The 13,290-nt window shown below is 47.4% G+C and overlaps 1 protein-coding gene across 1 annotated transcript in view; it reads left to right on the top strand.

Moving 5' to 3' along the window:
• DAPK1 (death associated protein kinase 1) overlaps nt 1-13,290 on the top strand; it is a gene marked incomplete at both ends in the record, with an annotated part of 182,068 nt that overhangs the window by 80,915 nt on the left and 87,863 nt on the right. The window contains one exon of the mRNA XM_080708667.1: nt 12,742-12,963. Coding sequence (XP_080564793.1) covers nt 12,742-12,963 — 222 coding nt within the window. The remainder of the gene's footprint in view (nt 1-12,741; nt 12,964-13,290) is intronic.

A 13,290-nucleotide genomic window follows, 5' to 3' on the forward strand; every position in this document is an offset into this window, starting at 1 on the left:
GCACTCGGAATTGGGTAAAATATAATACTTTAAATGATTGGCTATCATCCTTTAGGTGCACTAAGATGGTTTTCTATTTTAATACCTTCTGGTGTTCCGATTACAGACATCAACCGAACAACCTAAAGACTACAAGAAGCATCCGGGGATTCCAAGTATTTACCAAATCTTCAGGCAGCCTTTACGAACCAACTCCTGTTAGAGTTGTCTTTAACATATTGGGATAACTGAAATATATGATTAAAAGCTGGGCGTGGTGGCACACACTTGTAATACCAGCCTTCGGGAGGCTGAGACCAGAAGATTGTGGTTCACGGTCAGCCTCAGCTACTTAGCGAGGGCCTTCACAGTTCAGTGAGACCCTGTTTCAAAAATAAAAAGAATAAAAATTAGGGCTGAGGGTGTATCTGGGAGGTACAGTGCCCCTGGGTTCCATCCCCAGTATCACAAAAAATAAAAATAAAAAAATTACACACACACACACACACACACACACACACACACAATTAACTTACCTGATTCTTTTTACTTCTACTACTGTGGCTTCTAGAAGGCTCTAAATGGCATGTGGAGTTTGCATCAGTGGCTTGTATTATATTTCTGATGGTCAGCTTTATCCTAAAGGAAGCCATAGTTTTTTTTGGTGGTACTGGGCTTCCTGGAAGCCCTTCTCCCTCTGGGCTACACTCCCAGACCTATTTTATATTTTTATTTTTGGAAACAGGGTCTCTTAAGCCAGCGCAGCTGGCTTTGAACCTGCGCGATCTTCCTGTCTCCACCTCCCAAGCGCAGGGATTACAAGCGTGCGCCACCACGCCCGGCTGGAAGCCATGGTTTTGATGTATGAATGTTCGCTGCTTAAAACTTAAATATAGATGCATGTCTCAATTATAACGATTGCATGGCTTTAATTCACTTTCTGTCATAAAATAGTATCGGACAAGTCTCATGAATGAGTGATGGACACTAGCACTTAACTAGATTAATGTGTTTATTGAATCACCCTTGGTATAGTAGGATTGACGCTTTCAAAGCTTTTCCTATGTGAATTTTATTCCGTTTAAGTGTGTATGTTTTAGGGAGATTAGAATTTTTGAAAGAGTACAAAGTTCAATTCTGTTTGCTTGTCCAGAACCACTAATATTCACTCTTCTGCATCCTTGAAACAGGAGCATTTTTAGAGTTGTTTCAAGTGCCCTTATTGTCACCTTCTAAAGTTTACTTAACCCATCTCTTCATCATAGTCTAAGGACCCTGTGATGGAAAACATCTAATCATCTTTCTTTTTAGTAATTGGACTAATCAAACATTAAAGTGAGGAACTTGGAATTTCTAAGGATGGAGGCTAAAAAGATGAGTTACACCCATCATTCACCAAACATTTGCTGAGATTTGGAGTGAAAGGGGTATAGCCCTGCTTTTGTGTTTTACATTGTACCACCTTAGCGGCACGGGAAGCCCTCTTCTCTCACCAGAGCATAGGTTTGGAGGTACGTGATGTCCTCTCCTAGCTGTGCGGGTGCCCAGCTCATCGCTGCTGGGCTGATGGGGATGAAGCTAGCTCCCAGGCAGGAAGCGTTGCTCTGTGTTCTCTGCCTCTTCGGAGGAACCGGCAGCATTTTACTACATTGCTCATAATGCAAGAAAAACAAGACTTGGTCCTTTTCTACTCCCTTAGTTTAAATTTTGCTTTTATTGTTTTTGTTTTCTCCTAGGGCTGAGCCTTTCTCAGGAGAATGCTAATCACATTTTTCTTGTACACTGGAAATACTGTTCTTGAATGGTTAGAATCACAGTCTGCAGGAGAAACAGAGCTTCTTTGAACATACGCAAACTCAAGTTAGAACGTACGCAAACTCAGTTTAGCGCCAGGCAGCCTCAGTTAGAGCCTTTTCTCAGTGGCTTACCAAAAGATGGAGCAGTGACCTATGACTGTCTCAGGGTGATGCCACCCACAGATTCCAACCATGTGCTTCTAAGGCTGTGAAGCCAGAAAGACATCAGCAAGATATTTATCAATGGCCCAAGACATGGAAACAGGCCATTCTTGTTCACATGTTTTCCTTCTCTTCTTGAGTTTTTCAATATTTCTGAAGTCTCAGCAGTCTTAGAGGACAGGACAATACTCATCCTCATGATCCCAGGCGTTCTAGGTTGGCCCAAAGCCTTCAGGGAAATCCCCTGAGCAATCCTTGCTTAAGATGGTGTCTTGAGGGAAGGGTGGCATAGAACATGCACAGCATCTTCCATCTTTTCTTTTCTCAATATGAGCAGTTCAGGCCTTGGCATGTGCGTAAGAGATGCAGAGGCTTCAAGCAACTGTCTACAATAATAGTGATGATAATTCTGAGCATATAGCCCATGTTACGCAACAGGTGCTGTTGAAAGAGTTTTATACGTCTAACCCACTGAGTCTTCACAACAACCCTTTAAAGCAGACATGGCTGATAAGGTGGGTTGACTGATTAGGACCCTGAACCACAGAGAGGGCTGAGGACCTGCCCAAGATCACACAGCGAGTGAGCGGGAAGGCCTGAATAGAAAACGAGGCCTTCTCGTTTCAAAATTCATGTCATCATGAGTTTATCTGTTTATATGTTCATGTTAAATTTTAGTTTTGGAGAGCTGGAACTAGCTGTTTCTAAATTCTGTTGGAAAAAGATCCTTTTCTTCCTCTCCGTCCCCAATTAAGAACTGACCTACGTCTGTTAGAAATCTTTGACCATAGACTCTGGTTTTATTTCCAACTGTGATATCGCTTAAGTATTTCCAAATATTAACATCATATCTCTGTGGTAACATGTAATATATAAAACATAACCCTATTTGTTTACATCTTTTGAGTCTTACAATAATCCTGTAAGCTGCTGAGCATTATTAATTTCTCTTTTTTTCCCTCTCTCTTCCACCCCCCCCCCATTTGGTGCTGGTGATCGAAGCAGGACCTTGTGTATTTTTCGCATGCTAGGCAAGTGCTTTAAACCATCCAGCTACATCCTGAGCCCTTGTTTTATTTCTCAAATTGCTATGCTGAGTTTCAGAGTTAGCAGGGAGGGACCGTTGTTGACAGGGAGGTGAAGTGTTCAGCTTCCAGCTCTGCAATCTCTGCTCCCTCATTCCCCCTGATTCTACATTTCCTTTCTGACCGTGGGTACTTTCTTCCACTTCACTGGTGTGCTTTACACAATTGTTTTTTTAAATCCAGTACCCTGGTAGTTCACTATGAAAGGGATAAAATTTTAATTCAACCAGCCAGTTTTTCTTATATTATTCACGTTACTTTGTAGTTTTAAACATATTAACTAATGATGTGTGTCATAAATGTATGACAGATGACAAAGTAGCTGGGAAAATGGGTTCTATTATTGAGTATTTACGTGCCTGTTAAGCAGAAAGTTCCAAATGGTGTTTCCTTAAGATCCTACAGCTTCTCTGCCAGCGCCTCATGTCCAAGTTCATTTGACCATGAAAACACCCTGTGACACTGGAGTGCAGTGGCCTCTAGAGTTGATAGGAGTGTCCAGGGGTCAGCACCCTGGATTGGTGGCAGGTCTCAGCAAGTAACTTCTGGTGCGCCTGCCTCGGGGCATCGCTGCAGCTTAGGTCTAGAATGTACCCCAGAGGCCAGTGTTGAAGGCTCGGTCTCCAAGGTGGTGCTGTTGGGAGGGTGGAACCATTAGGAGGTGGAGCCTGGGAGCCGAAGCTAGGTCACTGGGGGCTGGCCCTTGGAGGGACACTGGGGCGCCAGCCCCTTCCTCTCCTTGATTCGCACTTTGAAGTGAATTGCTTGTTCCACCACCCATCCATGATGTTCTGCCTCACCACACGCCCAAAGCAACAGAGCTAAGTGACCGTGGACTAAAACCTCTGGAACCGTGAGCCAAAGTGAACCTTTCTTCCCTTGAAGTTGTTATCTCAAGTGTTTTGTGATAGCGACAGAAAGCTGACTCACACGGGCATCCCGTGTTGATTTAAGTGTGGTCTCTGCCCCGTTGGGTTGTCTGTTGTTTCAAGGTGATCACTGCTGTTTCTGTTGGGCCTCGTTATGATGCCTAGAAGCTGTCCTGGATTCTTGAAGCAGAGAAGCTGGCCCCATTGTCCCCACGTGCTTATAGATAAGCATAGCATCTTGACCCCAGTGACAGGACTGTGGAGATTCTCAGCTCTGCAGAGTTCAAGGCCATTTGCATGTATCAGAAGGGGTGTAGAGCTCCCAAGTCTGCACACTGCAGAGGAGGTAGAAGGGGCTTCTAGATAGGGTAGACGGATCTACAGACAAGAGAAAGGGCTTCTCACCCACCCTAGAAGGCTCCCTTCCTGCCCTCTCCCCCACTGACACACTTCCCACCAGACCCTCCACTGCCTGCCTGAAAATTATTTTTCCGTCAAACAAAGCTTCTGAACTCCCAAGTCCCCAAGAAGTCAGATTCTACACTTTCTTAGCGAGCAACACCCCCAAAAAAGGTCATTAGGTTTACAATCCCTGCTTAGGATTGCCTGTAAACTTTATACATGCAAATTATTTTCCTTTACATATCATTTGCAAGAAGATGGAAAGTCCTGGAGAGCATTATGTTAAGTGAGATCAGCCAAGCACAGAAGGGGAAGGTACATATGTTTCCTCTAATATGCCCAAACTAGGGAATGTAGAGGATACCAGTGGGACTCCAGATAATGGAGGGGAAATACCAGCAAAGTTTGAATGGAAAGATAGGAGAGGAGGAAGGCTGATCTTGATTAATGAGGGTCTACATCCGAATATGTGTAAAATTATGAATATGGCATGGTTACCCTGGATAATCAAAGGTGGGAGGGGGGAAGGGAAAATGGAGGCGGGGGGGAGAGGGCACCAAGTATAGTTTAAATGTATACCATTTATGTTCAATAAAAAATTTGTATTAAAAATTATTTTCCTTTAAATTTTTATTTTCTTCGGTGCTCGAACTGAGACTTAGTGACACATGCTCTTCAAAACTCTCACTTTCTCAGAGAACTAATGTTGCGGATGAGTCTGTGTCCCTGGCTGTGGAATTCTCAGCTGCCTTCTGGCTCTCATGATAAGCCTCGTGTGCTGGGATCGGATCCCAAGGGTGAAGTCAGCCCTCCTGGCAGGCTTCCGAAGAGTTCTGCTTCCATTGAGGGAATACTCGGGCTTCCCGGGAGATCCAATTTCTCTTTAACTTATCATCTTTCAGTTTTATCTGCATGGCTCTCACTACAGGTAACTCCAGCTACAAAGTTCCCTGCCAGCTTCACCTCACCTGGCCTGAAATGACCCCCACCTCTGTCCCCTTCCTGTTGCCCCTCCCTCCGACTTCCTCTGTGAGGTGAGTCCCACCCAATTCAGAGCCGAGGTGACGGATCTACAGACACCCAGGAAAGGACTTGGCCTGATACAGGAGGAAAAGGATTCTTCCTGGCTAGGTGGTTGGCGAGACAGCCACACGCTGCCTCCTAGAGCTGCAGGCCTCTGACCTTCGCAACCCCAGAGAAGGAAAACCCTGAGGAAGCTTCACTGTCCTCCTCAGTCACAGTCAGTCCCCCAGAGCAGGACAGATCTGCCCACAGCATCTCTGAAGCCCATCGACCACGCCGCTGCACTGATAATTAGCCCTGTAACACCAGATATATTTGAATGACTTCTCAGTCACTCAAGCTTAATCAAGCAGTACCCAGCTCCTCGGGATAAGATGGAACAAATTTTTCCAGTGAGAAAGTATGACAGGGTCCCATACCCACAGACACAGAGCATCTCTACTTACACTGAGAGCAAATGCAATGGAAATAGACATTTTTGTTCTGTTCTCTTCATGCTCTGGAACTGGGCAGTACATATTAGACTTGTCTCTGAGTCCTAAACGGTGTGTCTTAATCTGGACTGCTCAGTATAGTCCTTGGGCTGTTCTTTAGTCTACCTTTCTATCACTGTGCCCAGAATACCTGCCATGAGTAGCAGAGGAGGAAGAAAGGTTTATTTGGGCGCATGGTTTCAGAGAGACAGTCCATAGTTGGCAGACATCATGGCGGCTTAACCGAATAGCAGCCAGAAGCAGAGAGCCAGACAGGAAGGGGCCAGGGACAGAGTGAGTCCCCAAGGCCACGCTCCTGGTGACCTGCCTCCTGCAGCCATGCCCCGCCTGCTTACGTTACCACCCAGTGTATCCACTGAGGTTACTAGTCTTTCTGTGGATTCATCTGTTGATGAGATTAGAGCCCAGTTCAATTATTTTACCTCTGAATGTCGCATGGGGACAGGCTGTTGACACATGAGCCTTGGGGGGAGTATACCAAACCCAAACCCTAACAGGCGCTCTGGGCCCATGGCCTTCAGACTTTTTTCACTTTCCCTCTATCTGGTTGTTCTTAGCACCTTGGATAAATATGGGTGTGTATGTGCGTGTGCGTGTGCGTGCGTGTGCGTGTGCGTGCGTGTGCGTGTGTGTGTGTGTTTTACTGGGAACTGAACCTGGGGCAATCTGCCTCAAATGCAACTCTGCTGAGAATCAAAGGAGACTGCGAATCCAGAGTCAGTCCCAGCTGTTAAGACGCTCCCTATTGAGCTGGGAGAGAGGACAAGCACACCTCCCTAAGCACACTGAAACCCAAAAGGCTCCATCCATCCCCCCAAAAGAAAGCAAGGAAGAAGAAATGCAGAAGGCTGTGCTCCCTCATGGAAAGAGTCATATCTGCTGCATCCTGCAAACAGCAGCCGATGGTGACTGTTTATCAGTTTCTCCTCATCTTACTTGGCCTTAAAACCTTTCTGTAGCATCTACCAAAGCTCCCAATTTGAAGACTTTTCTCCCAGATGGATCTGGGGCCTTCTGCCTCCAAACAGGGCCCGTGGGGACAGATGGAATGGTGAACAGAGACGCCCCTGCTGGCTTCCTGGCCATCCCTCCTCCCAGAGCCCACCACTGCGCTCAAGACTAATTTCTTCATCATCCCAAAGCTGCTGGAGGCACCTGCTGCTCCAGATGTTTTTTTAACCCTACTCTGAAACACACAGCACTGGCACTGGGCCCTCAGCTTGTACAGGCTTCTCTGCATTCTCCTGTGGGATCTTGTCTCTGGGGGGTTGCTGTCCCTAAGGGACCCACCATCTCAGTGGCCACCCCACACCACTTGTGCAGTACCCAGCGTAGCTGCTGAGAACCTAACGAGGACTCCTCTTGCCAAGAAACCCAGGCAGAAGTCTCAGAATCACTTCTCCCACATTCTGTGGGAGAGGATTAAACTCTACTTCTGATGGGAGCTGGAACCAGAAGGTGACGCTACCCAGAGTATGTGGGATGGACGATACGGCTGAGACCATCTTTAGAAAATTCAGTCTCGCCGGGCGTGGTGGCGCACGCTTGTAATCCCCGCGCTTGGGAGGCAGAGACAGGAGGATCGCGCAGGTTCGAAGCCAGCCGCGAGCGCTGGCTTAGGAGACCCTGTTTCCAAATAAAAAAAGTATAAAAAATAGGTCTGGGAGTGTAGCCCGGAGATAGAAGGGCTTCCAGGAACCCCAGTACCACCAAAAAAAAAAAAAGAAAATTCAGTCTGTTGCCCTTCACCTAACCTGTGGGCAGCAGCTTCAGCATCTAAGCAAAGCTGGCCACAAGGTCCCTGGTGGACCAAGGGGAGGACTCAAACACTGTTGAGTAGAGGCTTGGCGCTTAGATTTCAAGCTTGTTGGATAGAAAAGCACCAAAGAGAAAGGTGCTGCTTCTCAGCTGCCAAGAGCCTGGCCTCTTTCCTTCGTTGAGAAGTTTGTGAAGCGGAGACACCTTCCAATGTCTATTCTTTGCACATGCTTGATATGATTAAAGAACCCAGTGTCCACTTTCAGATGCCAGTTCGCATTGGTATCATCCTTGCACAGATAGGGAATCGGAGGACCAGAGGACCCCTGTTTCCCCAGTGGGCAGAGTTGGGCTGGCAGTACTGCATTCTGTGCAGGGCCCTGTGCAGCTGACCCACTGTGGCTCTTCTTTCTAGGAATACTAAAGCAGTTCTTTCATACTCCTGCCTCTGCCTGCCGTGTTTCTCCTCTCGGAAACTCTGCCCCTCCACGTGCACTATATTATTGGCCTGTTTTCTGTTACTCTAAATGAAGTACCCAAAGCTTAGTAACTTACAAAGAAAAGCAGTTTATGCAGCTTGCAGCTTTTGAGGCTAAAAGTCCCAGCAGCATGGCGTCGGCTCTGGGGACACCTCTCGTGACGGATGACATCGTGGCAGGAGCCTGTGCAAGACAGAAGAATCACACAGCAAGGCAGGAAGCCAGATAGAGAGGCCCTCTTGCAAGAACTAATGCAGGGTCCCACAGGAAACACCCAAGTCTCTCCCAGGGCGGTGCCTCCAGTGGGATCGCATGACCTTCTTCTAGGTCTCAGTCCTGAGAGGCCCCACCACCATGCACATCACTGCACTGGGACCCGGACTCCAACACACAAGCCCAACCTGTAGGGGTGAACCACACCCGGACAGTGGCACACATCTTCTAAAACTCCTGCTTGGCAGGGTCCCCTGATGGAGTCTGCCTTCTTCCCCACAACATCGCTTCCTTTTGCTGCCCTCCCCATACTCGGATGGTAAGTGCTTGTCTCTCCCACTAACCCGGGGGCTCTCCCCCTGCTAGAAATGTGAATTATTATCAGATGTTAACTCATCCTTGAGAAATCGTTTCTGTCGCCTCCGCTTGTCCCTAAAACCCATAGCTCCAGTATACCAGCATGATTCAAGCCCTTTGAATGCAGCACTTCAAGAAAAATAGATCACCCATAAGTCGACACTAAAATTGTGCCAGGGGCTGGATAGATGAATTCCACAGTAAAAAAAAAAAAGTTTGTGTTCATTAGAAGCCGTATTGCAGAGACGTGGGAGAAGGGGAGAGCTGGAACTTAGCTGCTGGTCAGATTGAAACCAGATCTGTTACCAGCATTAATGGAAAATTCATAATAATAATAGTCACTATAAATAGTTGTTATCTGTTGTATGTGGTAGGTAGAAATGTCTTTAAAAGCAAAGGTAGAAAGTGGCATGCGATCTTGTCACGTTGATTTGGGCAAGTGGGAGGTTGATCTCAGGTAGCGGCTGGGTAGGCCCAGCACTGACCATGTCAGACCCGAGGGGGGTCACCACTCCGGAGGTGGAGGTTAACAGCCGCGTCCAGTGGAATTACGTTCTGAACACAGCATCTTGTGTTTTCTTTGCTTTATGGTACCGAGTACTGAGCCCAGAGTCTCATGCTGCACCCCGGCCCTGCCACAGCTTTTCTGACAGCGGATATCCACTTCATGGAGATGATGCGAAGCTCCCTCCCACAAGTAAATAAAGTCGAAAATAAGGCCTGCCTGGGTCAAACATGTTCCCACAACTTTATTTGCAATGCACAGTGAGCTTCACGAGACCTACAGAAACACAAAGGAATGTCACTCTTGCGCCTTGACTTGGAGAATCTCCATGAGTTTCTAATTTTGAGTACCATTTGAGATATGTCCAAAATGCTTGGAATCAGAATTGTTTTATTGCAGGAACACACTGGGGTGAGGGAGGTTAAGGAGGAAACAGGGAAAGAGGACAACATGGGCCCAAGTTGAAGCCAGCAGCCAGAATTGGCGATCACTTTACTCAAAGTAGTCGGCACAGCCCTGCTGTGTGACTGTTTCCTTTCCCTTCCTCTTCTTCTCTGCGTTCCCTTTCTTTTGGGGGGAACAGGGAAGGGTTGTCCTATTAGGGCTCTTTTTCCCTTGGTAGTCATAAAAAGTGACTTGTCGAGAGGAATACTGTTAATGCTATATCACTTTGGTACTGCAGCAATAGTGCGCTAATGAAAATAATTCCAATTGTTGCAGATTAGGAATAGTCCTTGAAGACTCCCTATGGTCAGAGAGTTTTCTAAATATTACTCATATTAAATGGTTTAGTCAGCCGAGCACACTTGTAATCCCAGTACCTGGGAGGCTGAGACAGGAGGATCACGGGTTTGTAGCCTGCCTCAGCTATTTATCGAGACCCTGTTTCAAAAATTTAAAAATAGGGTTGATTTGCAGGAAGAGCTCGTGGAAGAGGTGGTGACCAGCAGAGTGGTTATGGGAAAGTATCCAGGCAAGGTGGTCATCAAAATAGCTACAAACCATACTAAATTACTCCATTTGCAACTTATCCCCAACAGGTGGTGAAGCAGTATTTTCCAATTTGAAGATTCATTTGAAGGTGGCTCCTGCCACCTGCTAATAGCAGTTCAAACTAAATTTTTTGTATCAGTTCCCCGAATGGAAGTATGATGTTGGGTCCCTCTGAAGTTTAATTCTGAGTTCTCATTAAAAGAAATTTGCTTTAAAAAAAAATAGGGTTGAGGGTGTAGCTCAGAGATAGAATGCCACGGGTTTCAATTCTCAGTACCACCAATATATATTTGTGTGTGTGTGTGTGTGTGTGTGTGTGTGTGTGAATATACATACATATATTTAATCAACTTCCTCCCTGTTATAGTTTGGACTGTCAATGCCCTCCAAAGGCTCAGGTATCCAATTCTTGGTCCCCAGGGTGGCGTTATTGGAGGTGATGGAACCTTTAAATGTGGAGAGGTGTCTGACAAGGTTCCTGCAGAGCATTCTAGACCCTGACTGCTGAGTCAGGCTAGTCAGGACCCGAGCCCCCTCCAGGGGCAGAGCCTTTCCTGATGTACCTCCACTCCACCCAGCGCCTCCACCCTGGGCCCCCTGAATGGTTAGTGCAGGATCGGTCAGAGGGTGGGGGGTGAGGCCCAGCTGCCAGCTCCAAGCTCACAGCCCTGGCCCCGGGGCTCAGCACGTGCCCGACGCTGCTGCCAGGGTTAGCCCCACCCGGCCTCGGCACCTTCCTACCCAAAGGGTGACCGTTCAACATAGAACGTTTGCTGGTGAAAATATACTGTTTTTGCTTTGTTCTTTGGTTTTGTATTTTGAAGCATCATAATTCAAACAGCAATCTTCCCTGCGTCTGATGCCCCCAGCTGCAGCACAGGTTGTGTGCGGTTGGCCGTCGGGGCCCTTGAAAGTGCCCTGTGGGGACACCACGTCATGGTGGTGAGCTGGGGCGGCAGAAGCGCCTCTTCACTGGACTCCTTAAGGCACTGTGCATTCAGGATCTTTCTATCTCTCTATTCACCCATCCTTACCCCTCCAGTGCCCAACAGAGCGATTCTTGGCTTCCTAGGAATATTGGAAAATGGCTGTAATAAAGCCGTACCATGAATTCGACGCAGTGACGTCATACCATAAAGTTGTACCGAAGCGAGTTGGTGGGCCTTCGTTTTCGGTGTTCCAGTGTGATGCATTTCTCAGCATTTCTGCTCTCCCGCTGCGGGGGGGAGGGACGTATTAATAACCTGCCATGCAAAAAAGATTGCTGCACAAAGATCCTTCAGGAGGTGATGCTTCTCCACGGGCCTCCCGCTGCTGAGGTAGAGGGTAATGTTTTAAAAAGGGTTCCTTCTTTAACATCAAAATATTTCCTTTTACTTAGTTTTCTTTCCCCCTTTTGTCTTCCTATGAGGAGAATAAAGTCAGCTAAAAATAACTGTGATAGCAGTTTTCCGGCAGGGGCCAAGAAACGGACAGCTCCCGCGCTGCGCTCTCCCTGGGCCGAGGGGAGGAGTGTGGGCTTCGGTGGAGACGCGGAGCTGTTTCTCCTCGTCTCACCCACCGTCGGGGCCTCTCGCCTCCTCTGACCTCACTTGCTTTCTTCCCACACCTTATAATTTTGTCACATTGTCCCGTTATACTTCTAGGATACCTTCTTCTGCAATAAACAGAAAACCTCTATCTAACTGGCTTTAGTAATAAGGAGAATGAACTTACTTATGCTGTTGAAAAATCCGGAAGCAACTGGCTTCCGGCTGGGGGTGATGTATCAGCTCGGTCATCACAGACGTGGTCTCTTTTCCTTTGCTGGCGTTGGCTCTGCCATGAGTGGCTCCCTCGTGACCCCCCAGAGGGCTGGCAGCAGCTCTGGGGTTGTATGTAGTTCACTGTTCACATCCACAAGGGAAAGGAATCTTAGAACATCTCTGTCTCCCCTTAGGTCATGTGCCTGTCATGGGGGCAAGCAGAGTATAGTGACTGGCTTACACTTGGTCGTATGATCCGTGCCTAGAGTTGGGGTAGAGTCAGCTGCCCCAGGACCACAAAGATCTGTAGATTAGCGATCTTCTGAAGAAAGGAGGAAGGGGAAATCATGCTGGATACATCAGCAATAAATACCTAGTACATACAGCTTATCAGTTCCTCGGGTGTGAAGAATGTGGTTTACCTTGTTTTTTTTTTTTTAATTTAGGGTTAAATATTAATCAACTGAGTAATGTTGACACTAGAAATAGGTTTTCAAAAGCAGAGCCTTATATATTTTCTACCGATTTTCTGGTTTCTCAACTCTAAGACTAGACATAACAGAAAAAGCTTTTCAGAAGTGGGAGGCCCAGACAGCTCTTTCCTGCTGCCCCAGGATCTGATTGATATGGAAGGGAAGGAGGAGATACACTGACATTATTACCCATTTCATAAAATACACTCCTAAGAATTTCTATTCCTGGCAGCATTATTCATGCAAACAGGCCCAATCAAACCTCCACATGGACATAACTTGTTCATGTCATTCAAACATCCCTAGTCCCAATTCTACCGTTTCCCTCCCCGCCCCAACGCCATGCCTTCGGTTGGTTAAACCCCGACTCCAGTGAGCCTTATAGAATGTTCCATCTCCTCTTTTCAGCGGACAGTTTGCAGTTGTGAAGAAATGCCGGGAGAAAAGCACGGGCCTGCAGTATGCGGCCAAGTTCATAAGGAAGAGGAGGACGAAATCCAGCCGGCGGGGTGTGAGTCGTGAGGACATCGAGCGGGAGGTGGGGATCCTGAAGGAGATCCAGCACCCCAACGTCATCACCCTGCACGAGGTCTACGAGAACAAGACCGACGTCATCCTCATCCTGGAGCTGTGAGTCCCGTCTGCTGGGGCTGGGCGGGAGAGGCGCTGTGGAGCCCAGAGCCGCCCGGGAGATGGAATCTGTCTGGCCATGTGTGTGGCAAACCCGCCCTGGTGGTTCTTAGCCATAACAGCTCCATCCATTCCCTGGGAAACGCCCGAGTTCAGATTTGCCTGTTTGCTGTGCTTAGCTAGAAGAACTTCTAAAGAACAGCTTTGGTTAATGGGCATCCACCTGGTTTACAAGATGGTCCCCAAGTCTTGGGGTTCACCGTGTATCTATGGTTCACCTTCTCTTGATCTGAGCTCATCTAGTTCCTGAGTTTTCCATTCCACGTC

This window comes from Muscardinus avellanarius (genome assembly GCF_963383645.1).
Source record: "Muscardinus avellanarius genome assembly, chromosome: 13".
In the NCBI taxonomy this organism is placed as follows: Eukaryota; Metazoa; Chordata; class Mammalia; order Rodentia; family Gliridae; genus Muscardinus; species Muscardinus avellanarius.